At 40.7% G+C, this 27,488-nt stretch overlaps 1 protein-coding gene across 1 annotated transcript in view; it reads left to right on the top strand.

Annotated features, from left to right (window-relative positions):
- Positions 1–5,307: 5,307 nt before the first annotated feature.
- Positions 5,308–27,488, top strand: part of GALNT12 (polypeptide N-acetylgalactosaminyltransferase 12) — a gene marked incomplete at both ends in the record, with an annotated part of 49,994 nt that continues 27,813 nt past the window's right edge. Inside the window, 5 exons of the mRNA XM_080364280.1 lie at positions 5,308–5,681; positions 19,050–19,219; positions 19,941–20,130; positions 23,652–23,837; positions 26,116–26,233. Of these exons, the coding sequence (XP_080220406.1) occupies positions 5,308–5,681; positions 19,050–19,219; positions 19,941–20,130; positions 23,652–23,837; positions 26,116–26,233 (1,038 nt within the window). The remainder of the gene's footprint in view (positions 5,682–19,049; positions 19,220–19,940; positions 20,131–23,651; positions 23,838–26,115; positions 26,234–27,488) is intronic.

The following is a 27,488-nucleotide window of genomic DNA, read 5'->3' as shown; positions in this document are numbered from 1 at the left end:
TTCATTAGGGTAAGACAATGGAGAAAGCTTAGCTTGGAAAATATTAATAATATAGGAGAAAACAAACCCAAGATTCTCAAGTGCAGATTGTGCATTACTGATTTGGGAGGTTTGTCCAAACTGCATCTGGTTTGTCCAATCTGCTTTAGACAATAAATGCCTTCACGTCGCCAATGTGTTAATTTTTATAGGTCAGTGTTGGATTGCTCTGAGGCTAAAATAATTTAAAATTACAGAGAAAAAACATTGAATGAAAAAAATTACTTTAGACTAAAGGAGATGAGAAAAGTGCAAGGAACAGAACAGCACACCAAAAAAGGCAGATAAGGCAAAAGCAAACATGCGAAGGCAACATTTGTGAAACTTTTCTAACAGAAGTCTCCACTGTAAATGATATCAAAACACCAGCAGGGATATAAATGGGCCAATGTAAGCTTTACTGAAGCTACTCACAAGGTGACATAAAGGAGATAAACTTAGAGCCATCATTCTGCAAGAGGCAGAGCTCATCATTTGCAAAACAAAGCCTAGGGAACCATTAGGGCATGTAATGTACCTGTAGAGCTAGTAAAGTATAATACGGCAAATGTGCAGTGATGTAGAACTGCAAATTGGCCAGGTAACGTGACAAAAAATTCTGTTGCTTTTACAGTAGTAATAGGATGTAATATATGTGGACATATTCTCATACCATGATATAGAAGCTAATTTCTACCTCATATATAATTCAAGATCACATAATATGGAAGACTATAAAATGACCATCATAATCAAAAGCATATCAGAAATGGGAAAATGCAGGTACTCAATCAATCTGTTCCAAAGAAACGCAGAAAACTAGAGACAGCTGACTCAGTCTTAACCTTCATTATGAAAGTCTGGGAATTATGGCATCTCACATCCACAAATACGATGGCATTATTTTCATGGCAATTCAAGGACTAAAAGGCTTATTTTCTACTGTAAAACCTTGCTGATGTGAATCACAAGGAAGCCATACTGCTGAGAAAAAAAGAAAATTGAAAGTTTTAGCATGTGTTTTGTGTGAAGACTCTTATCTCCGTCTTAAAGTAAAACATAGACATGTATATTAGACATACCATTAGAAAAGCAGATGTTTCTCCAGTATCATTAGACTCATATGTTAACTTCAGTCCTTTCAGGCATAGAAAAAGAAATAACCTTGAAAAAAGACCAAAAAAGTGGTGATAAGTGCCTACAGTATAGGATGACTAAGATTAATTCCACTACGTAATATCCCCTTAAGGTCTTGGTTCGGAATTTTAATGATGACGTTTATGGCAGGTCTCCACTTTGTCTACTATAGCCAACTGCTATGACTTTGTAATGAAATTACTTCATTTATATGTTTCTGAATATGCCATAATTTTGATCAAACTTCCAAAAATTATTTGCAGCTCAGTAGTTAAATTCACTGTGTCTGCACAACAACGTATGGAAAATCAGTCAGGTTTCCAGTGTAGCAGAGCTTGAACAGTCCTTACAGTAACACGTCACGTTATACCACATTCCATGCACAGAACTGCAGTTTTGTTCCAATAGTTTTTGACAGCCAAGCCTTCTAGCCATGGCTTCCTTTGTGTATGATATTTCTTCTACTGCCTGCAGTTCATGCTTGCTATTTAGCTAAGGAGAACATTCATGTATCAACAATATATACCTATAGCAAGCAAATATACTGATCGATGCCTTTAGCATGCACATCTTTACTACCTTTAAGATATCATGGCCTGCATATGACTTTTTGAAAAATGTATTTTTTGTGTGTATGTGTATATAAATGTAGACATAGGCACATATGTGTACAATGGTACAGGTTAGGTCTTGCATCCACTGAAGGCAGTCTGGTTTTATTGGCGTGTCAGTATGAGAATTACACAGCATTCATCAGTCTGACAGAAGATCCCTGAAAGAGCTGACAGTTTCTATCTCACTCATCAAGTCTGTGTTTTTAATCTGCTTTATTTTTAGGTCTTTGTACCCACTGTTCTTCCTCTCATCGAGATTCCTGATAGGCTCTGCTTCTGCACTAGGCACCCAGCTTCACCCTTGATCCAAAGCCTGCCCTGTAATACAGGGTCCCCGCTGAAGCACTGGAACCCCAACATCCACCCTCCGGCACAGCCACCTCATGTTTTGCTTGTGCTATGCAGCTGTCTCAAAAAATGACACTTTCAACACAAACACATTATTATTAAAAAAATCCTTGGCACTGGTAGGACAGTGGGCTGAGTATGAATATTTTAAAAATACAGGTACACTTGTACTGACAAAGGAGAGAAAGAGCAGCCAAGGTGGGAGTTGGGGGGGAGGTGTTTCTTTGCAGAGCAATACTATTTTATGCCCAGTTAATGCAATGGTGAACAACCCACAGCTCCAGTAAGTATGTTTTATAACTTGGCAACTTGGCTGAATCTTCTTCTCCTTGAGCAAATTTCTATCTATCAGCAATATATTTGTACATCATGTTCCTCTGATTTTTTTTCTTTTTTTTTTAGAATACATAGTAACTTACTAAAATTAGAAACATTATTCTGGAACATATTATTGAGTACATTCTTTTTCCCCTGAAAGTATGAATTTAGGAAGGTATTTGAACCTGTGGTTTATTAAAAATGCAGTCTCTATCAGCTGATAGTTCTCCACACCCCATTTCCATTTTAGCATTTTGCATCATTTTGACTGAAAGTACAGATCTAAAAAAAAACCAAACCCACAACAAGAAACACCAAAAAATACCCAAAACATTGGATTAGGTAAATTTTAAAGCTTTGCAAAATTTAATACCTCTATTTTTTTCTGTAATGTATATGTCATCACTACAAAGTATGAATAACTTTTAGCAATAATGGATGTGTAAAACAGTTAACTTATGCTTAAGTTTTCCTTGTCTGTAGACCAATTCCTTCAATAAGCTCATGTATTTTACATAAACATATATTTTGGCTCCTCATGATTAACATGTCTTATTACTCCATTGTAAGTAATTTGCAACCTTACACAATGGGAAAAAAACCCAGAATATTTGTTCGAGACAACCAGATCTAAATCAGCAACATGTTCCAGAAATGTTGGCCATATCTTAAGAGTTTACTCCTCCACCAGCTGGAAACTAAGGAACCAATACCAATGACACCAGTTGGGCTTCCTTTTTTTTCCAGAAGGATTGCGAGCAACGAGACAATGCAATGGCCTGGCCTCCAATTACTTTTGCCACCTAACTCTTCAGATCCCAAGCTTGCTAGACACAGCTTCATTTGTACACAGTCTGTATTCTTCTGTCCAGCAGATTGGTATTTAATAGTTGTCTACAAAACATATTTACACACACATACTTAAGCACTATTATGGTTGTTATTCTGGCTTGTAGGTGTGCTTTGAAACTAGATTTTATGCATATGTAATTATCTGTGATAGATAACGGTATAGCTGAATAAGAAATAATGAAATTGTATCTATACACACAAACACATGCAGTCATATGCAAATCCACCTCCATGACTTGATTTATGCTAGTTTGCCAGCATCAGGATGACTCATTATTATTCATCATCCTTCTGTCCAGAGCAAGGTCTCCACAGTAGCTGACTGCCTCTGTGTCTGTTGTCAAATAACACTGTTTACTGGCATCTAAAATCAGAAACAGCTCATAGCTGTATGCTGTGACCCGGCCTCGTAGTGACAAGGTTTTTCCCTTTCTTTAGCATCAGCGGTGTTTTCATCCACTCCTCAGCAATGCTGGCGAGCACCACCCAATACCACTTACCAGGCTGAAGTCGCTCTCTGGGTATGACCAGAATCCTTTGCAGGTTGATCTTGACAGGCTGATCTCCAACAGCAGATGATAGCGCAGCAAACACTCTTTGTCAAAGGCACAGAGCAAATGGCACCTCAGAACTGGACTTTCAGCTCCCTGCTGATCTTGAGAGATAAACTGTATCAGTTATGTTACACTCATGTTTTTGCAGACTCAAACCCACAAATTCTCATGTAGCCTCATGGCCTTAGGATCTTAAGTTTAGGCCAGGGGTGTCAAACTCATTTTCACAAGGGGCCACATCAGCCACAGTGTAGGGGTGAAGTGAAAAAGTAGCACAAATGTGATGCTGACTACAAAAAAAATTAGAAAGCTTTGACTAAATACCACTGTTGCCTTCCCCCCCCACCTCCCCCCAATTCATAAAGTGGACTGCCCATTATCTGGATAATAAATTTGGAATTTTCACCTGTCTTCTGGATTTCTTTCTGTGAGGCCACATCAGATGACTTTTTTTTTTTTTTTCCAGCCAAAGAGGAGTTTGTCATTAACCCCATATCTTCTTGGCCCATGTTCTGTTTACTTCTAAAGCACATGCTGTTCTAGAGGCAGCAGACTGGAAGAAGCCTGCTTTCCTACTGACTTCTTTCTTCAGCCCCAAAGTTCTTCCTAGTCCCTTGGAGGCAAATAATCTCCCTTGCTGTCTTTCTGCTAATGTTCCTGAGAAGAGAGCAAACCTTGAAGCCATCCCTGTGACCTTCAATGGCCATCACAGCTTGCTGTGGCCATGCCAACCCCGTGCCAGCCATACTTTCTCTTGCTGTCAGTACTCCTGTGTGTCAGCCACACAGCTACCAGTGTTTATGAAAGTCCCTCAAGCTTCAGGATGTCCAGATCACTTCTTCCTTGAAGGGTGACAGCAAATGTGCGAAGGGAACATGCCTTCCTCCTTCCTCCCCACATCCCAGCAGCACAAGACCCAGCAGCACCAGGCTGGCCCTGTTCTGCTCCCCCTGTGCCCCGGGAGCTCCAGGACAAGCGCCCGGGGCTGGGTCAGGACCATACCTGGCTCCACCCCCAGTGAGAGCCCGGAGCAAGCCGGAGGTGTGCGCCTGTCCTGGGCTGCTGGGGCCCACGGCAGCGAGCAGCCTGCCGACCACCAGGAAACCCAGGAGCATTGCTCCCGGGGAGCAGGCTGGGGAGCGGGAGGGTTGCATCCCCCCTCTCTAACACACGGAGAGGTTTCACGGTCCGGGGGCTCCGGCGGCAGCCGCTCCCCGTCCCGCGGTAGCGCCCGTCCACGACTCTTCCGCGCCGCGCCCCTCCGGGCTGGCCCGCGGCGGGGCGGGGAGGAGGGAGGAGCCGCCGGCGGAGGAACCGGGCGGGTTTCCTGGCAGGGGCAGCGCTGGCGGGCGGCGCGGCGTGGGCAGGTTCGTGAGAACTTCGCCGAGTCCGCCCGGGGCGGAGGCGCGCCCGTGTCCGCGTCCGTGTCCGGGAGAGGCCGCCCGCGGTCCCGCCGCCTGCTGGGCATGGCCGGCCGCTTCGGCCGCGGGATGTGCTGGGGCAAGCGGGGCCGGGGCTGTCGGGGCGGGGGCGCGCTGGTGGCCCTGGGGCTGCTGGCTGCTGTCGGCTTCCTCGCCTGGCGACACGGCCCGCCGCCCCGCCACGCCGCCCGCCGCGCCCCCCCGCCGCCCGTCGACGCCGAGCTGCTGCGGAAGCCGGTGTACGCGAAACCAGCCCTGGACCCGGGGGCGCTGGGCGAGCTGGGCCGGGCGGTGCGGCTGGAGCTGAGCCCGGCGGAGAAGCAGCTCCAGGAGGAGAGCATCCGCCGGCACCAGATCAACATCTACCTGAGCGACCGCATCTCGCTGCACCGCCGCCTACCCGAGCGCTGGCACCCGCTGTGAGTACCCGCCGCTCCGCCTGCCGCTGCCGGGTGACCCCGGGGGCAGGTGGGGACCGGGCAGAGCTGCCGTGCCTGCTCCCGGCGCGGCTCGCTAGAACGGCTCTTCCCAGCAGAGGAGCGTTTAGTGGCAGCGGACAGCGCGGGATAATCGTGCTGCAGCTCACCCAGAAGCGTGGAAGCTTTTAAAACTTTGTTTCACCCCCGCCCCCCTCCCAAGCGCTTTCAGATCACAGCGTTTGCTCAACGCAGTTAAAACCGTCCATGATTTTTGCCTGGCTCCCGCTCCTCCACAAGGCAGAAAAAGTAGCACGTTGGCGGTGCATATCCGACTCGGGAGAGGTCGCTTTCCTCTGGTAGCCCTGTAGTGTGGTTTCAGCCCTTCAGCAATGGCAAGCTGAAGTGTTTCTCCTGCTGCTGACCTCTGGATAGGTCACCATAGGCAGCATCGTGCTTTCCAGTCACTCCCAGCTTTATGAATGTTACGCTTCCCAGATTTCAGCTTCGCATTGTATTGAAATGTCTTATACCACACAGTGTAAAGCACGCTGTTTTATCATCAGACTTAACAGAAGCGTGTTGCTGTTTCACGATATAGAAACGCTCACAGAGATGCACAGTATTCTTTTAAACTGGGACATTACTTGTTCCAGGATGCTTAGTTGCTGGGACAGTTTGCCAGATGATGGCATAAGCAATTCTGAATTAAGGATTAGACACTGATTAGATGTTTCTAGTTTGCTGGTAGCAATTCAGTGCAGTTGTGAAGTCAGTGCTGCGCAGCAGGTCCAACTGTAAGATCAGTTCTGGCCAGATGCACGTAAGCAGTGTTGCTGAGTGGTTCACCTCGCTGCGGGCTGCCCTGTGAGAAAAGCAGCCAGCTGGTGAGAGGAATGTGTTGAGTAGTTACAGGTACATGCCTTTAGCTAAAGGGGTAGCAAAGAGCTGTAGAAAAAGCAGGGCTCTGTCTCTACCATGCGTTTGCTTCCTGTCAGTGTGTTCTGTCTGGTAGTTCACACAACTGTACTTGTAAGTGCTGAATCTAAAACGTGCATTCTATGATAGCTCCTAAAAAATTGCAGTGCAAGTGGAAGGCCTTTTTATCGTAAATTTAAGTGTAACGGTAGGCTTGTTTTTCGTAGGCTTAGAAGGACCATTTTAGTTGCGTTTCTACAGAAACAATTTAAATAGTTTCAATTAATTATTTTGGACTCCTGCCATTTCTCTCAGGATGTTGGAGGAAATGGAAGATCACAGTTGTTGAGCAGGGGACATTACAGATGAGGGTGGGGAGATTATTGAAATTAAAATAACGGGGAGATGGATTTTTCTCCAGTAACACATCCTTTTTGATTTGGATATTGAAATGACAAAATGTATCCAAATCAGAAGGATCGCAAAGTGTCAGTGACATAATCTCAGAAATAATTGCCTTGTGATACTGGGACTGTATTGTACTGTTGTAGTATCTGCTAGCAGGTGTTTCATGCCTTTTCACACAGTTAAATCTAAATTATGGCAGAAACATCACAAACCTCTATCTAACTCACATAGCAAATATATTTAAAAAAATCCCCAGGGACAATTTTGCAATGAAGTTGTTAACTACCTCTCTTAAGAAGGAAGACTATGTGAGAGAAGAAAGTAAAAACAAAAGCAGCATTGAAAAACATATCACCAAGCCTGTGGTGATAGAAAATTCGTTGCTGTTCAGTGTAAGATTAGAGGTTTTACACGTCAAAATGTCAATTTAGTTTATTTATTTTAAGGTTTGTAATGCGTGACCATTCAGGATCTTTAATGAACATTTGAGTGGTGGGTGAGGCTATGATGGTAAGATATAAGTAGTAATGGTAGACAAAAATGATGCGAAGGCTAAATTTGTAGATGTGATCAATGAAATAATTTTGGTACTTGAAGACCAGAAGGTGACAAGTACACTTTTTTTTGTTGTTGTTGTTAGCGGACTCCCAGAGGAGAACCAGCAAACTGTATGCTGGGAAGCCTTGGATCTCTTCCAGGCATATTATTTACAAACTGTGGTAAGGAAAATAATTAGTAGCGAGTAGGCAGGTGTGATCTACTAAGAGCGAGCTTGGCTTTTGTCAAGGATGACGTGTCTCACAAACCTAGTAGAGTTCTTTGGAGGTTGTAATTATATGGATAAGGAAGTGTGGTGTTATTTTCAAAGGCTTTTGATGAGTTCCTTAAACAGCTGTGAAACAAGGTTGAGATTCCTTACATTTAGAAATAAGTAGATAAAAGCTAGGAAGCACTTGTTTTATTTTCTTCTTTTTTTTAATAGTGGAGGGTCACTGGTAAAGTCCTTCACAAATCTGTGTGGGACCCAGTGCTGTTCAACTTGTGGCATGGCCTCCATAAAGAAGTGGCTAATTTACAGCTCTTCAGACTGAAAGACAGACAGGTTACTGGGACGGTCCCTCTTGCCGAGCTGCTGCAATACTAGGTTGATGCATGAAGAGGATAACACAAATTGCTCCACTTCCTTGTTCCAAAAATTCATTTTCTGTAAAGCAGATTCAAAACAAGTATTAATGAGATATTAACAGACACTATGCTTGGAAACTTTATTCTGGTCTATGGGATTTTGGTCTGTTTCAGAATATTCTTATATGTGTGGAGGTAAGTATAGAAATTTTAGATCCCAGGAAAATGGGGGGATGAAAGAAAGGGAAATAAAGATAGGTGACATCCCCACCACCTGGGTGCCCTACTGCTCCTTTTAATGTTAATGCCCTCCCACACTCATCTGTGAACCTATTCTCTGGATGTGAATTTATGAAAATGACAAACGTGAATCTAGTGAAAACGAGGATTTTGCTAATAAGGTTGAGAATATCTGAATCAGTAAGCCTTTAAACCTGGTCTGCAAAATTATGGATACAAGGTGTTGCTTTATTAGAAACTGATGGCAAAAGCTTTACCCATTGCTACATGTCGTATGTCCTGGAGCTGCTATCAGACCAGAAATGTAGCAGTAATTATTGGCTAATGCCTATGCCTGGTAATTCTGTGCAGGAAGAGAAGAAGAATAGTTTTACTGAGATTACTCCCCCAAATAATATTTTGTTTGATGTCATTTGACTGTGAATCCTATAGAGTTGTTATTTACTTAATTATAAAGTTTCTTCAGCTTCAGGTGTTTCTCCTACTAATATATTCCTGCCAATGTAAATATTGAGAAGACCTTTATTCCTTCTTGTTCTCACAGACCACTGTAACATGTTTGTTTGGTTTTTTTTTTCTGAGAGCTTATCCTGTTGCTATTGAAACATAGACCTGGAGAACTTGACAACTATCGTTTCCTTTAGACAGTTCCTGCTTCCTTTAACTGTCTGCGCTTGAGGTCAGCAACTGATAATACTGTGTTTCATCACACAGAAAGTCTTTAGTCTTGTTGATGGCTGGAGCTGGGTGTGTGGATATATGTACCTATATGTATATACATATGTTTACATTAAAATATGTATATTTAAACATACACATAAACAAATTAAATAAGCATATATATATATATATAAACAAACTATAATAATGTTCTTTTGGTAAAATCTTATGCATAAGAATGTACAGAAATTACTAAATAGTGATACAGTTCGTACAGGACTAGAAGTGAAATGTGCCATAGGGTCAGAATGACGGAGATTGGAAGGAACCTCTGGAGTGGGACTGGAGTCCAACCTCCTGCTTGAAGCACGGCAACTTCAATGTTAGACCTTGTTGCTAAAGGCCGTCCTTGTCCTGTTAAATTTTGAAAGTCTCCAAGGATGGAGTTTTAACAGCCTCCCTGGAAACCTCTTTCAAGGCTACATCACAGCCACAGTCAGTTTCCCCTGCCCCCGAATCATGATGTTGTCTAGATGGCCCAGATTGTCTTCCCAATGTCTATCCTTCATTTCTTGAATTTATACACATATGAGAAGCAGCAATTATATTAACAGCGGGTTTAAAACAAGCAAGCATCCTCCGTCAGACATGGACTTACTGAGGGCTGTGTTGGGGCTGATGCCCTGTAGGTGCAGCAGATGAGCTCTGGGATGTGCATTTTGGGGGCCACTGCTGTGCTGTCCCCCCACGCAACAGTGCGGCCGCATCCCATCCTGCTGGGCTTCTCATCCTGTGCTCATTTTACAGGACTGCAGGATTAGGCAGACAACTGATAGGGTCTCTTAGACAGCCTTTTATAGCTTATTACAGTGTGTAGGATATAAATTTCCAGTTTTTCTGCTTGGGTTCTTTTAGATTAAGGAATGTTCCCAAGCATTGTTCTTGACTTTAGACATTCTACCTCCCTTTTTTTTTTTCCCTTTCTGTTTTTCTCCCAGTAGGGGCACATTACATGTTTATTTCAGGGATGGTTTCTGTAAAATCTCCCCAGCCTTCTTTTGGCTGACTCATGTTACAAAAGGAACAAGGCAGGGATAGGCACTTTTGTTCTGACTCAGTATTTTATGTTGTCTCTTTCATGACAGAAGCCCGAATCAGTCCTTGGGCCTCATTTCACTTGTACTTACAAGCAAATGGATCTGTAAGTCTTCTTTCCTTACCTGGCAAATGATTTTAAGTAGCCAGAAGAGCCCCCAAAATATTGAATGTGGTTGGCATAATAATTAGCAGCTATAAAAAAAGTTTTAGAGGTTTCTTCTTTAATTCTAGAGAGTTTTCTGTGTTTTGGAAATAGAGTTCATTTATATATATATATAAAATCATACATATATAAACTATATATATGTAAGTATCTGTGTATATGTATTTAAGTATTTGTATATAGATAGATCTACACAAATACTTAAATTCCTCGGTCACCATCATCTACGCCTGTAACATTATTTATTTTTTTGGGATATTGTCTTTGAGTTTAGCATAACAACGCTGTGATAAGATTTTTCTGACTTTTAAAACTGCTTTTCCTATCTGTTCTCAGATTTGAATGCGATTCTCTTACAATCTCACTTGCTACCGTGGTTTGCTTAGCCGATAGTATCTCGCTAGCAAATTCCCAGCATAATCCTCAAGATTAGCTCTTGGTCCCCCTTCTGCTCCAAAAATCACAGGATCTGATTTTGATGGGCGCGCTGCTTCTGACAGGAGTTTTAACCTGACCCTGTTGCAGGAAATGCTGCGGCCGCCGGCTGTTTCCTCCCTGCACACCACAGCCGCCTGCCCTTGACCTGGAGCTTCGCTTTTGGCTCTTTTCTATAGGTGAAATAATGCTGGTGACTACTTTTTTGCAGTTCATGTAGAAAAAGTGAACTCTTTGGAGTGCTTCTTTGAGGAAGCTTGACCAGACTGGCGCATCCCTCTTCTCTTGTAGGTGTATTTGCTTTAGTGGTTTTGTAACACTATAGCCATTGTTTTGGGGTTGTGTGGTTTTTGTTTTGCCTTATTAATTTTTCTTGTGAGCATCTCTGGAATGGGTAATTGGTTACTGGTAACTACATTCATAGTAATAGTAATACCTTTTAGTCATTACTTTATTGTTAGTTGGCAGGATTCCTCACGTATAAACCAACTGTAGGCCTGCAGAGCAGTGTATTTCTGGGACATTTCATTCCTCCCTCATACAGTTAAGTGGGGAGTAATAAATCTGTTTGTTTGTTTTTATAAGCAAGCTTCCACAAATGCTTTGATATTTCGAATATTTTAGTATCTTTGTTTCCTGTCTTGTGTAAAAATATGTCGTTTTTCTTTGTTGTTATTCTTTTGTTTAATCATAACCTGCAAACATTTTCCAGAAGAGCTCAAGTGATTATTTTTTTATCATTTTTCTTTACAGCTTCTGGTAGAGATCTTCAACTTCCTCTGATGTCTAGATGAGTGCTTAGTTTTGGTTGATTTCATTTTTAACCTGTCAAAGTTCCCAATCAGTGATAGTAACCACAAATTATCATTATTACTTTTTTCTTTATTCAAACAGTGCTTTTACTGTATACGATTGTTTGTAAGGACCAGGTGCACCCACACCCTGCTATTAGTGATGGTTACAATAACGTCTTTCAGTTATTGTATTACTTAGCAAAATGTTTTTCTTGTCCTGAATCAAATTACTTGCACCAAAGTAAGTTTCTGAATGCAGGTGCAGGAAATCATATGGCTCTGTGCAAATGTTAAGTGTGTCTTGCTATCTTGGAAGAACATTGCAAACATGGGTAACCAATTGAGCAAAATGAAACCAGTGTTTCAATGAAATAAAACAAATTTTGTTTTTTCCCCATGGACACATGCAGAAATGGCTTCTTATCTGCGCATCCAAAACCTGGGCTATGTAGGAACTTCTATTGCCTTTTTTTAACAATTTGGAATTAGGATAATCTATGGATTTCTTAAAGTCATGGACTTTAGGATATAGATTTAGTCCACTCGCATAGGTGGGCTCTCTAGACAATTTTTTATTAATGTCTTTTTAATCTCTCTTAAACAGATTTGCCTTTTTTTTTTTTCCAAACTTCTTTCCAAATATTCTCTTCTATTTCAGACTTCTGAGCTTTCTTCCTTGCTTCTTACAATGTTGGGGTTTTTTTCTAGCCAGTGCAGCCCTTTATTATCTGAAATCTTAAAGCAGTATTTGGCAGTCTGTATTATCAAGACCTTATTGTCACTGGGAGAATTGTTCTTTAAAACATTAAATAATCTGGAAAACCATTTTACAATCCAGCTAGCCTCTGTTTTCAAATGCTTGATCATATCACAGTGTCATAGACTGAACTATATCCTGGGGGGCTCTTTCCTAAAGAGGTTTTTTAGAACAGACACAATTTAGGGGGGGTTACTTGGGCTGCTGGGCTGGGAGCGGCTGGCGGGAAAGCGTGGGCCAGCATCACTTTAACTCATGCTGCTTACGTGTTCCAGCATTGCCTTGAATAATTCGGCCATTCTGGTGGTTATCAGCACCTTACTGATATCTGCTTTGCTAATCGGACCAGGGCACACCTTCCGTAAACGTCAGCACCTTTTCTACAAGATCCGAATGCATATTGGGTATGTAGGTGTGCAAAATCAGGTGCAGCCTTTCCACGCTCAGATTAAGACTTTTTCTTTCTATTTTTTTTTTTTTTTTTAAAAAAGGACAGTTGATTCAAGGTAGTTTTCTGGGAGAAAATATTATAAATTAGTATGAAAAATTGGGTAGTGTTTAGAAGATATAAGAATAATCTGATTTATCATATCTTTTAATTCCGCCAGAGATACTTACGTATCCCATGTTTTGATGCAATAGAACTGCCTTGCTTTTGGCTCACACAGTGGATTTTATCTGTTGGTTGCTCTCTGCCACAGAAGGGTGATGAGCAACTGTTCAAACTGGGGTTCAGCCTGGTATAGGTAACACGGCCTCAGTAACTCTGCAGGGTGGCTCAGAAACCAGGGCTGTGACCTGTGTGGTGCTGCTGAGCTTGAGATGCTTGTGGATAGACCTGCTGAACCCTAAGCTGCTGTTGGGAGCAGAAGGGAAGGGAGAAGTAGGGAAGGGGGGACAAGAGGACCCCAGCACAGCTGTGTCCTCTGCTGTGGCTTTGGGAGGAGGAACATGTTTTCTCTCAGGTGAAGATGCCTGGCAGACCCCCCAAGTTCACATTGCTGCCTCTGTAGTTTATGGGGTGGTGAGTGGAGAAGGTTAAACTGGATGGAGATGCCCATGGCTGCTGCCATTCCTCCAGATCAGCCATATTTAATTTCAGCCTTCAAAACGCCATGTTTGAGCACAACTCTTACTAAAAGATTATCTGCAGTTTAATTCATTGTCCCAACTCTGTTCAAATTAGGAAGAGAAAAGGAGGTTGTGTTGTGTTGGTGGGTCTGTGACCCACCATAACAAACCCAGCAAGCCCACTGTGTGCAACCCTGAATTAGGATTCTGACAGTGTTTGCTGGGTGATGCTGTGGTACTGCGTATATGGCAATGTCACATACCGTAGTCACGTAAATCATGTTAAATCAGATATAGCAGTGACACATGCTGTTTTGAACCTCTTGAGAGAAGCTATGCAATCTTGAACTTGCCTATATTCTCGGGCATTCACATTGAAACTTCAAAAGCAAAACTTTCGTAGTATATAAGGTATATATTATATACCTTTAGAAAGTATTAAATAATTTATTAACAAATAATTTCTCAGCAAATCTTTGAAAACTCACAGAACATTTCATGTCTTTTTCTTAAAATATGAGTAACTGTTCATATTGAACATCAAATTTGGAGATAAAAAATGTATTTTCCCTTGCTGTATCACTGTTGTGGTTGTGGTGAAACACTTACATAAAACTATGTCAGCAACCATTCCTAATTAACTGGTGGCAGCATGCCCGGTATACACACATTCATGCTCTCTCTTTCTGTGTATAGATACACATCTCTAAGAGAAACAGTTCCTTACAATGAAATAAATTGAGTGATTACATTAATTGACACAAATGTTCTCCAAAATAGCCCATTTAATTTTGTTTAGACATTTCCTGACTGATGTCTCCTTAGGTTCTAATAAATAACCTATTGTAAAACTTGCTAACAGAAAATTTTGTAGTGCAGTAGATTCCAAGGTTGAAATATTAAACTTGTCAGCCGTATAGTCTCAGGCTGTGACTTGCGAATGCAGTATGAAAACGTAAAACCAAGAACCCATAGGAATGTGGATTTATGATTATACACTTTTACATGCCGTGCCTCAGTGTGCATTTTGTAGAGTAGAGGCTGTAGTGAAAGATGTAGGAAAGATGGTACATAGTGAACGTGGTTTTAAGTTTGTGTTTGGGTACGTACCAGCATTATTCTCTCTTCTTGCCTAGAAATTTAGATTAATGGATGAATACAATTAGAATTTCAAAATAGAGATGTTTAGGTTAGCATAAATGGATGAAGAAAAGCTTTATCTTTTGGCATTTGTTACTTTATACCTGTCTTTTAAGCCACAGTGATGAAGCGGGGAGGATTCCTGGAACATCCACCCAGTGTGGCAGAGGGTGCCTGTGGGGAGCAGAGGATGATACTGGAGCAGGTGGCAACTGGAGCAGGGCAGTGTCCCAGCCCCACTCCCCAGGAGGTGGTGGGGCCAGTCCTGGACACGTTTTCTCTGGGTGCAACTCCCCTGTGGACAAGAACTCTACCTGTGCATTTTTTAATGAGACTGCAGAGAACAGGAGCCATCAGAGGGCAGAGGCTGAGCAGGTGTCACTCCTTTGCATTGTGTTATTGTTGTTATCCATTATATATTAGTGTATTTCAGTTAAATCCAAGTCGTATTTAAAACTCTATGCCTTTCTTTGCTGAGTCTGAAAAAGCTGCTCACATGTGCTGGCAATAGGTTTTTCTGCAGTGACTGATCCTAGTATCTGATAACTTTTTCCAAAATCAGCTTGACCAGAGATATGTGTACTTTCCTAAAGAAAATTAACCCATTCAACATGCACACATTTCTAACTTAGGTTTGGTTTTTCAATATATATAATTATTACCCATGTAAATAGTTAAGTTCCTGTGGTCTAATAAGATAATGAGAGTAGTGAAAGACTTCAAATGACAATGCTTCTACATTTGTTGTTTGTGCTTGGAAATGTCATGTTTACAGGCAACTCATTTCCTCATGTCTGTTACATTTTTTACAAACCATTTGGTAGTTATAACTAGGTTCAAGGGCGTGTATCAGTCAGCCAGCAGTCAGGACTATAAGTCCTGTTGTTTAACTTCAGCTGTAGAAAAGTTAAGCATCTGCTCTATAGGTAAACCTCTATAGACAAGGGGGAGGTGGGGGCTCACAAAGGTCTGTTTGTCTGCACTAGATAAATGGAGGGTGAGGTGAATCGCCTTCTGGATCTGTCTTTATGGACATGCAAGGTCCAGATAATTAGCTCAAAGATAGCACTTAGCTTTTAGATTTCTAATGTGACATGCAATTAATCCTGTCTTAACGTGATCCTCTATATTGGGAAGGACAGTGTTATGCATTTGAGGGTGCTCTGAAGAGTGCCTTAGTCAGAAACTGAAAGCAGCTTGCAGTATAGAGAGTATAAATACACATTCCCAGTATCCACAAAAACATATTCTGGGACTACTGTCACCCGTTTATATCTTCCCTGTCATTTTAATGGCATATTCTAACAGATACACACTTGTTTTTCTTTCTGAATAACCCAAAGTAGGAGTGAAATGATTCACTTGGAACGTAGGAGCTTGGATACTTGGCTAACACACAGAGAGTAAAAAATACATCCTGAAGTTTGCAAAGGTGAATACAAAAGGCGCATTGCTAAAGTGATTCTGCGGTAAATAGAAGTTGGGAAATGGAAAAGCTGAGTTATGACCACTAGGCTTGAAGTCAGGTTTCATACTTGTAGTGGGTTTTTTGAAGCTTATGTATCTTGTGAAGTGGTAATGTTTAGTGTCCGTAATTGCTGCATAATTGTTATTCAACAACACTTTTAAGCATTTCCATTTCAGGGATTCATTTGTTTTTTCCAAGGTTTTCTTATACTATTATTGTTCCAGGGTTTAAATGCTTTGGGTTTCTAATCTCCCCAGTGGGTTGTTTTTTAAGATTTAGCAAAACTCATTGACATTTCTTTCAGTACAGAAAGATAAGGAGAAGTGTGTTTCGTTTAGCGACAATATTTGTGACTGCTAACAGTTGAGATCTTGTTCCAATCTAGTAACGAATGTATGTCTTGGTAGAAATTTCTGGGACAAAAATGCAAATCTGCATAGAAGTTGAGTAATTCCATCCCCCCCCCCCCCATTTTTTAAAAGTAAAAGTTTCAAAATTCCAGTTGGTCTATACGTGACGATTAGTTTTCCCCAAAACAATGTACTAAAAAGCTAAGCTTTCGGCTGTGCTCTGTGTATATCAGCGTGCAAGTTGTGATGGTTCCTTTCCTTGGTGAGGTGTCATCCCCATCCAGCTGGCCCGTTTTGGGGAAGCGGCCTGACAGGGGTCCAGGCCCCACTCAGGGCAGGGCAGGGCAGCCATGCAGGCCAGCAGCCCGCCCTGCTCTGCACTTGCCTGCTGCCTTCCACCAGGGAGCTAGTAAATAAAACGCCCTTTTCTTTTTTGGCCTCTTTCCTGACTTCAGAAACCTTAGAAACGTGTGCTGTGGTGCGTCCCGCAGGAGGGTGACCTTCTCCTGCAATGGGTGTGCTCAGGGAAGGAGGCAGCAATGCACAGTGAATCACAAGCAGGCTGGGGATTGCCTTGCTCTGTGCCAAGTTGATGTTTCCCGTCTCCAGAATGTAATTTTCAGGCAAATCCATTGAAGTCTTTAATCTATAATGAGGCTCATAAGCTTCTTTAGACCTTTTGAGTTTCCTTTTTTAAATAATGGAGTGCAACATTATTATTCTGTAAATCTTTCTGAGATATTTTCCAGAGAAAGCTTGCGTGAATATTTTCTATTTCTTTCTTTTTTTTTTTTTTTTCCTTCAGTTTTATGAAACAGGTAGGTAAATATCCCATTTTCATCAAGAACTTAACTGAAATTACTGGTACAAGTGGCTATGATATGTAAGAAGAATTTTACTGGCAGTACTTAGAATAAATGCTTTTCAATAGGCTAAAGTAAATAAGTATTTCAAAAATTAGATTCATACAGTAGGTTTTTCTGCCTAAATAAAAAAAAAAAAGGTAATTAAGTAACATGTCACTCCTTTTTCATGTGTTAATACATGAACATTTGGCAAAATCAATCACTTCTGTCACCAGCCAGTGGTGTGAGGCAGCTCTCTGTGAATGCCCCTGTTTGCCTCAGGACAAGTTACAGCCTGGAGGGATGAGCATTTTTGTATTTCACTGTAAAAGTGTGTGTGTATCTACCTGTTGATGTACATCTCTATGTGTGTGTGCACACATATGCATCTTATACACTGTGTGTCGTTGCATCTCATTCCCTTCATGTTTGAGAGGCACTCTTCTGTGTGCCTGCTCTCCCCAAGTATCATTTCTCCTCATTGCTTCCTCATTTTCAGGTATTTATTATAAAAGCACTTTACACACTTTTTTGTTACTCATAAGAATTTTTATTTTAAATTCAGATTCAGATTTTTTTTCTTTCTGTACCACAGATCTTAATAAATGTCGCCTAATCTTTAAAGAAACCTAGAAGTCATCTTTTTTTAATTGCTAACAGCAGCATTAATTGATCAGGAAATACATCCCAATGTGCCATTAGTAAGTGATTTTCTTCTAATGTCATTTTCTGCATGTTTTGAGGAATTTCAGTTCCCCTAAACTGATCTGAGGGATTTTGCTGTCACATTTTCTGTTGAGCAGTTCTAGTTTCCATCTTAAACTCCCGACAGCATAGGTTTTGGAGGACTCGCTGCTGCTGTGTTTTGCTGGAAGGGATGTCCTACCTGCTTTGGTGTCTATCATGACCTAGTAGCCTACAGAAGTTGAAAAATGTCCTTTCTTCCCATACAAGCCTTGGTGAAACCAGGCAGTAAGCTGGAGGTGTAAGAAAGTTCAAACATCTCTAAACTCTTACTGTTTTTGTTTGTTTTTAACAAAACTGCTCATAGACCATGCTCTAAGGAAAAGGGAGAAATGGTATAATAATAAATACTGTCATTTAAAAAAAAAAATATTTCAGACCAGGGGTATCTTTAATAATTTACACATTTGGCTCAGCTGGAAGTTTCTTGGCATCCTTATGTTCATTTAGAGAAGTTCATATATATATTTATAGGAGATCCATTCTGGAGCTTAATCCAAAAGTTTGCAAACTTTCTGGCTCTCCATGGAGCCAAAAACATGCATTTCTATGTCTGTCTGTGTTTTTTGCAGATTTCACTATTATATCTTGGCAGTTATGTGGTCTTCCCAAATTCTGTTTCAGTGTACACACATCTCATTTCTGTTGCTGGGGTTTTTTTGCTCTATATGTATTGCGGTTCCTTCACAGTTATATTTTTACTGTCTAGCACTTGTTTTGTCTTCCTAAGCACAAGTTGTCAGTAATATATGCTGCTGTTTCTACCACATTTAGGTTTTGTATTACTTTTCTTTCTTTCTGTAATCTGAGGCATGGTTTGGCAATTGCTTGTTCCTCTACTTTGGGTAATTTTGTGCAAACACAGCTACTGCACATACACCAGCCCAGGGTACCTCCTAGTATTTTTATTTATAGATATTTTTGGGGTTGCAGAATTTTAGTCATAATGCTGCTGTAAAAGTGGGACTTCTGGAAGGCTGGTTTCCTGGAAGTGTTTACATGACTTTTCCATGTACATACAGTTCCTTTAAAAACCTTTCTATGTTCTTGTTTACAGTTAGTAAGTACCATATGAACTCTTCATTTGAGAATACTACTCTGAAAAATTAACAAATGCTTTTGCACTTGTACTAAAAGTAATACTCTCCCTTACAGATGCAGAGAGAAGAAGTATGATTATTACAACCTGCCGAAAACCTCCGTTGTGATAGCGTTTTATAATGAGGCTTGGTCAACACTTCTGAGAACTGTTCACAGTGTTCTTGAGACATCTCCAGATATACTTCTGGAAGAAATTATCCTTGTAGATGATTACAGCGACAAAGGTAGGAGGAATAATTCTAAATAATGTTAATTGTTGGTGAGGTCTTCTGGCCAGCCAGTCACAGGAGGAAAAGATACACTGTTTGGGTAACATACCATAAAATTGTATGACAGTATCTAACTGGAAAATGGATTTCCTTGTAGCATGCCAGTGAAAATCTTGAGTTCTGGACTAAATTTAGTTTAGAATGAGGAGCCACATTTGCGGTGTTGTAACATGAGTGTTGGCATATATAGATAACTACAGTCTGGTTGGAGCATTTCAGGTTTCCTAATTTGAGCATATTTTGATTGCTCCAAGGTTTCCCTGGCATAAGGTATAGTAAGGAGCTACCTGGTTATCTGTTTGCATTTGAATTCTGAGACACAAAACAATGCTGGCATTTTCCACCACATGTAAATTGTGTTAAGAATAAAACTTTTCCATAAAAAAAGCATTATACAACATTTGAGACTCACATGACAATTTGGAAATGAATTATAGAGGAAAATACAAAGCATTCAGTTTCTCAAAAGTAACCATGATTTGTGTCCATCCAGTTTCTGTGCTTTTTCCTTGTCCTTTCCTAACATGGACAGTATAGCAGAATCAGAGTTCAAAATACTGGTAGCTTTAAGGCACCGCTATAAGTAATATGTTACTGAAAAAACAGCTTTCTGTAGCATGACGTAAACCGAACATTCCAGAACTATATTCTTCCTTTCTTTTGTTGTTTGTTACAGAACATTTAAAAGAGACTCTGGAAAATTATGTGGCTGGCTTACGCAAGGTGCGTCTTATCCGTGCAAATAAGCGAGAGGGGCTGGTTCGGGCCCGGCTGCTGGGGGCATCTGTAGCCAAAGGCGACATCCTGACGTTCCTGGACTGCCACTGTGAATGCCACGAGGGCTGGCTGGAGCCGCTGCTGGCAAGGTGAGGTTCTGCTCTGGGGTTGTTTTCTGTCCCGCTGCAGAAGAAAAGACGGTTTGGTGCACCTCAGTAGTGGAAAAATTACTCTTAGCAGACATTTACCAAAGGTTACTGCATTCTGGTCCCTGGGGCACTGCCAGTGTTTGTCTCCTGGCGGTGGGGCAGCAAATGGAAGTGTGGAAGATCAGGAGGTGGATTTTTGTTTTCTCCCAATGACCAGGCTGCTCTTTTTCTTCAGAAAAGGGAAAATTTTGTTTTCAGGAAGAGGAATCCTCCCCCAGCTTTGAAACTACCTTGGCAAAGGTGGCTGCTTCTGTCAGCCTGGGTGGTGGATGAGAAGAAGGTCTGGAAAGATGCATGCCCTGAGACATCCCTTGTTGCATGGGAATGTGCACATAAGCAGATTGGAATAGAAGTCAACAAACTCCATCTTCCTAGCCCTGAGTGAATCCATCTTTCCAAGCTGGTTCTGATGTAAAGCATCACAGGGTAGAACAGAGGGGAGTTAATGTTACTTCAACACTGACTTTTACTTGGATACCATCTGTCCTGGGACACTGTATTTTACAGCAATGTAGTTTTTCATCTATACTGTATATCTGTTGGACAGTTCAGAGAACTTCCATTGATTAAAACCGAACCAACCAACAAAGAAAAAAATCTGACAAAACCCCCTAAACCTCAGTATACTAACTCTCTATTACAACTCAGAATATTTATTATATTCTTGAAGCTTCACTCATGCATAGTCAGCAGCCATACATGCACTTTTCCTGCTGTCGGTTCTGCTGCTGATACATCTCACTGCAGCACCCTGCCTTCCCCCAATGCATGCAGGAGGCTGTATTGCTTTACTTGCTGACAGATTATGTCTTTAACCCCTTGGATGCCATTAGCAGATACTGATAGATACAGTACCTGAGTCAGACCTCCTAGATACTGTATATAGAAAACCACTGCCTTTAAAGCATAATTCTAAAAAAATCCTTTCCTCAAGAGCAGTGATTCGATTTGCATCCTGTAAAGATTTCTGCCAAGTACTGCAGACTTCAGAGGAGGATGAGACAAAACATCCTTATGCAAACTGGAGGGAGGCTTCCAAAAGCAGATGCTGTCTTGAGGCATGCAAATCTTCCTGATTCGTGGTGGAAATTGTGTTCTCAAACTTCCCATGTCCACTTGAAATTGTATCTGGATTTTTTTTCCCCTCAAAATTGTCATATTTAATTTGCTTCTAAATTTCACAATGAGTATATGCCAGGTAACTGTGGGTTAACTATGAACAGTATAGATAGTATAATGAAAGGAAAAGGCATAAAATCAAAGAATAGGCATGTTTTTTAACGACTGCCCTCTGAGGAAACGTATGTATCTGTGGAGATGGTTCTGTAATTTCTTCACTTCTTTAGCGAACCACTAGATGGCAATCTTGAGGAAGGATTTGAATAATTTTATGTGTAATAAATCACCTTCTGTAAAAAGTTAGTTCTGGCTGTGTCTTGGAATTTTTTCCCTTCTTGCTGCAGATGCAGATGTACATCTCTGAGGGGATGCTTGTGTGGCATATCTGACTCAAATGTATGGGAGCAATACATGAGTGTCAGCAATTTGCAATGCATAGTTGTATTTGTAAGCTGCCTATGCATTGTGCCATCTAGTTAATTTTTAACTTACAGAAAAGGTGATGGCTTTTCATTTACTTGATTCCTTTCATAACTGAAATCATATGCCAGCTACCTAATTTTTACTCCTTTTCCTTCACAGGAGAAACAAAGCATTTTTACATTTCATTGGGTTTTTTTTTCCTCTATGTACATATCGTTCTCATTGCTTTGTACATAAGTTTTATGCAAATCAAACAGGATATAGCAATATTTGTATAAGCCCTTTTGTGTGCTCTACCAAACAGGATTTAAATGAAAGATCATAAAGAAGAAAACAGCTGCGTCACATCTTCCCTCCAGCAACACGAGACCGTTTCATACTTAAGTCAGTCTTTCTCAACTCAGACAGTACTTCTGTGGAACTGTGGCTGTTCTCTGTTGCATTTAACCACCATGAGCTGCTCTGATTTCAGAGTCAAGAGTCCCTTGGACAGCCTGCAGGTTTTAAGTTTAATAATCCCATGAAGAACAAGCTCCCCTCAAGCGGCAGATATATCACATCTCTTCCTATTTTGGCGATATAATGCATTCAGTTTTCCTTCTCCTCTGGAATACGCAAATCAGAAGATGCAGGGCTAAAACAAATACCAGCATCTTAAATTCAAACAAATCACTTTGTTTCACTGAACTAATAGGAGATGTCTAAGACTAGTGTAGAGAAGATTACTAGAGGGTGATATAGGAAAAAGACCTTAGCCTGAGCTTGAGCTTGAGCTTGTGCTTGGAGTTGATCTCTCCTAGCACTGAGACAGGCTTTTCCAGAAGTTGAGGTAAAGGCAAAAGATCCCGTTGCTTTTTGTAAGGGCAAACGCTTTTGGAAAGGAATCTGGAAAACCCTGCATGGCATTAAGAAATGGGAGGAAGGGCTTTTATCTCCTTGCAGAAGTAGACTTGCAAGAAATGTTGCAGCTCTGATATATTCTTAGTATGATAAAGATCTTAAGTATCTTTAGATCAACCTTGCTGATAGGTATGTCATTCTGCAGTACTACATTTTTCCTCCTTTTAATCTCCTATGTTGCCAGGCTTTCTGGAGGCCTTCTTCATATGTGCTTCACTGTTGGAGATCTGATTCTCATGTTGCATGTTTTTTTGATGTTTAAGCTCATGGCTTCTTTTTGCATTACACTTGTAGTGCTCAGTATAACTTTGTTTGCAAGTGACCACAGTTGCAGTAACAACCATGACTTTAAGAGCCAAGAGGCTAGCTGATGTATTATTCATCTTTGCACAACTGTACCATCACACTGCTCTCTTCATATCTTAAATGCAGCTACCTTGACAAAACAAAATAGATGCTTTTGTTGAGAATGTGGTGCTGGCCATAGCAACCAAGCCAGATGCTGAATGCGTTATCTCAAGCCATCTGGCATACCTTGCTTCCACTGTCCAGTAAGATTGATGCTTGCTGAGGATGCATCAGGATGGACTCAGCTGTAGGCACCTGGCAAGCATCAATCTTCCAGTTTATTCTTGTAGCTATTATTTCCTTGTATTGCAGCATGAATTGAAAAATAGGAAAACTTCATATTTAGTATTTGTAAGCATTCTCTGCTCTTGACAGTTCTAGTTTTTAAGAGAAGCACAGGAGGTTCCATCTAAACATGAGGAGAAACTTGTTTACTTTGAGGGTGCCAGAGCACTGGAACAGGCTGCCCAGAGAGGCTGTGGAGTCTCCTTCTCTGGAGACATTCAAACCCGCCTGGACACATTCCTGTGTGATGTGATCTGCTCTGGTGAACCTGCTTTAGCAGATGGGTTGGACTAGATGATCTCCAGAGGTCCCTTCCAACCTCAACCATTCTGTGATTCTGTGAAGTATCTAACGGGATTCACCTTTTTCTTTTAAAAACATATTAGGATTGCGGAAGAAGAATCAGCTGTCGTGTGCCCTGTTATTGATGTTATTGACTGGAATACATTTGAGTACTTGGGAAATGCTGGTGAGCCACAGATCGGTGGGTTTGACTGGAGGCTGGTCTTCACTTGGCATAGTACACCTGAAAGAGAACAAAAACGGAGGAAGTCCAAGACTGATGTGATCAGGTTAGTTTTTATGCATCTTATGAAACTGTGAACATTACAAGTGGTTTTGATTTGACTTGGAAATGCTGGATGCTAAAAAATATTTGAGAAGCGAGCTTATTAGTAAAAGTTACATGTTTTGTTTAGTTCCATATGGAATCCTTATTGCAGGAGTCTATTGACTCCTGCAGGCAAACTCCCACAGACACTTTTCAGCACACAGAAAGGTTATAACCGATTAACTAATGCTGAAGCATGTCTTCTGTGCAAAGCAGAGATCCGCGTTGTAGAAAATGTATCATGGTCACTGATGAAAAAGGGAAAAAATCATCAACTATAGGAAGGCAAAAGTAGTTTTGAAGACTATGTGTGCTGTAACGATAGTGGTGGTTCCTTGTGCTGTTTTCAAAGATAAACCAGTTTGGCAGTTCTTTATGGGGATGAAATGATACAGCTCTGTCCACTGCAGTTTCTATTGAAGGGTTAACTCACAGGAGCGGATACAGATATCTTCCTTGTGGGTTTTAGTTTTGTTTTGTTTTCCGACAAGTTGCAGTCAGTCAGTGTTATTTGTCACTCTATGCTGTATTTTTAGGAGAGGTAAGGTATGAGTACAAACAGTGCATCTGGAAAATGGACACTGTCGACAAAATCTTTATAACTGAGGGCCTGCTGTGTTAACTGGGAAGCTGCTGTGTTTCACCAGTGTATTGTAAGAAACCAAGCAGCTGTTTGTCATTTTTAACATCATGGTTTTGTTAGTCCTTTCTTTTATTTATGATGTGATCTTACGGACTATAACAAATACAGAATGGTTAATTTTTCTCAGTCTTTTCTAGGTCACTTATCACTATAACGGTACCCAGTACTTCACAAATATAATGAACTCATCCTCAACCATCCTCAACAGAGAGAACATTTTTTTTTTTTTAATGGGAAAAGTGAGGTAGTAATTTAGTCCTTCTCAGCATATATTAGTCCACATCCTCCTTGAGAAAAGTTTCAAAGTACAGTGAATGTTTTTAAAGCCTTTAGTTTAAACACAATGCTTTTCTTCTCCATAATGAGAAGAGTTGTCTTTGGCATGCCAAGGGGAAAATGATGAGGGATAAAGCTTCACAGTAGCCTGAGGACTGTGGACTTGGCAAGTGTCTGGAGAAAGCAGCGCTGCTGAGAGTGGTGTCACCCACAGTTGTGCTTGGAAAGATGAGATTTGGAGTGAGACAGAAGAGCCTGACTGGTTATGGAGTTTGGGACTTTTTACTTCTGTCTTATCTCATTCCATTCTTTGAAACAATATATGACAGTGTGAAACGGTGTTCCTTCAAAAAGATGGCTGGTAAAATTCATTTTGACAGATTAAGAGTAATTGATCACTGTGCCAAGCATTTGTTAATATTTACCTCAACAGCAATTTAGTAAAATTCATAGTGTGTCAGCTGAACTTAGTTCCAACCAGCATTATATGCTTGGCACTTTAAAGAGGGTAATTTTCTAGGACTGTAAACAGGAACAGTACTGAACAAAACCAGGTTTATGTATATGTACATGTACTACCCTACTGAAAGTACATCCCTTGAGTGCACTGTAACTCTGGGCCTTGCAGTCTTCGATAAGGATCTGGTCTTGGCTCCTGATTTTTTTTTTTCCCCCAAACTTAATTAAAAAAAAAAAAAAAAAATGCAGTTAGGCAGATCTTAGAAATAAAAAATAATCTCTTTAGGGGCTATACTTACTTAATTCTGCTGAATTGGTGTCTGAGAGTTTTTCCACTGGCTATTAATAGGATCAGGAATGTTATTATTAATTACTAAAGCACAGATATTTGTATACTTATTACTTAAGTAAAATAGTGCACTCAGAATTTCAGAGCTGACTAGTGTAGTTCTGCCACAAAAAGCTTATGTTCTACGATGTGAACGTAACAGACTAGTCATTTCTTTTTGCTCATGAAGACACTATGATTGCAACAATTGTATTAACACAATGTTTATCTTCTCTGATTTTGTTGTGTCAAGGTCAACAAAACCAGGACACATTGTTATTTTTATTTTAATACATTCTGGAGCTTGTTTCAAATACAATTTTTTATCACAAAATTAAATTTAAATGGCTTGATGATAACTGATCAATGTCTGTTACTTTGCATGCAGAAAAAAATGAGAAAATGGAAAATTAAAATCTACTCTGTTTTTTGTTTTTTGTTTTTTGGTTTTTTTAAATTTATCCATTGCATTGGTTTGTTAATTTATATTTTTTTTCTTTTTATTTAGTTCAGAATTACTATTCTCTTTCATAGGTCTCCGACCATGGCAGGTGGATTGTTTTCTGTGAGCAAGAAGTATTTTGATTATCTTGGTTCATATGACACAGGAATGGAAGTCTGGGGGGGAGAAAACCTTGAATTCTCATTTAGGGTAAGTTGCTCAATTGAAAGGTTTTTTTCCTGAGAATAAAAACAAGGTTTTTATTTCTTTCTTCATGCCCTTCTACTTAGATAACTGTAGTGTAATCAAGTATTAAGAAGAGAATATTTTGGGAGATATTTATATGAGTCTCTTCCTTGTTCTCACACTGTTATAGCTCTATTTGCCTTCTGAATAGCCATTTTAAAACATTTTTTAAAAACATGTCTTTGTTTTGAATGCCAGTATAGAGTTGAAGTAGTGGTGTGATATTAGCAGATGAAGTTTACATTCTGTGGCTTGAAGGGGATTGTTGGAAAGAAACATTTTTAATTCTGTAATGTGACTTGGAGCTCTCACTGCAGTTGATGGGAGTGAGCAGGAGGCAGCTGGTGACACTTACCAGTGAGGTGGAATAAAGCAGCCCCTGCACTTCTTTAAGGCTTTATTCCATTTCACTTCAGGAAGAGTTTGTATAAAGGTTATAAAAGATGATGGAGAAAATATCCAGGAACTGTAGAGCTGTACCCCGCTGGAAGGCGGACCAGTGCTCAGGTGTGAGGCACATAGGTAGCTGGAATGAAAAGGATTTATGGCAGTGGGAGAGAGAGGAGGTATGAGACACTCCAGACTGATGAGCAAAACAGTTTTGTCCTCCTCAACTCTGTTGTTAACCTGTGATGCTGCTTGTTTCCACTGAGCACTGGCTGCCTATGGTTTGCCCCATATCACACACTTCGCTTGCTGGAGCAATGCAGGGTGGTATAAGAGGTGCACTGTGAGCTAAGGAGTTGAAACCTTAGTATCCTGGATTTCCTTTGCTTTTTCTGCTCATCATCACATCAGGTATGTTTTATGATCATATTGGCATTTTTATGTGTCACTGGATTGTGGGACAGGAGGGTTGCTGTTTGGTTGTTTGGGGGGCAGGGTAGCGGTTTGTGGGGGTTGGTTTGTTGGGTTTTTTTTTTTGGCGTGTGTGTGTTTTGGGGTTTTTTTTGTTGTTTTTTTTGGGGTTTTTTGGGTTTTTTTGGTTTTTTTTTCCCCCCAGGTGACAGCAGATTTCAGGTATACATAGTATTTTAATGTTACAAAACCACTTTATTGGGAAAGGAAGCATCAGCAGACTGTCTTACTTGATGTCTACCTGTTCACCAGAGAAGCCTGGAGTCTTCCTGGCTGCTGTTCCTGTCTCCTGTTGCCTGCAGTGTAGGAATCCTAGCAAAGAGGGTACAAAAATAAGGAAAGAAGAGGATTAGGGTGGATA

Source organism: Nesoenas mayeri (assembly GCF_963082525.1).
Source record: "Nesoenas mayeri genome assembly, chromosome: 2".
Taxonomy (NCBI): domain Eukaryota; kingdom Metazoa; phylum Chordata; class Aves; order Columbiformes; family Columbidae; genus Nesoenas; species Nesoenas mayeri.
This window is presented reverse-complemented; position numbering and strand designations above follow the sequence as displayed.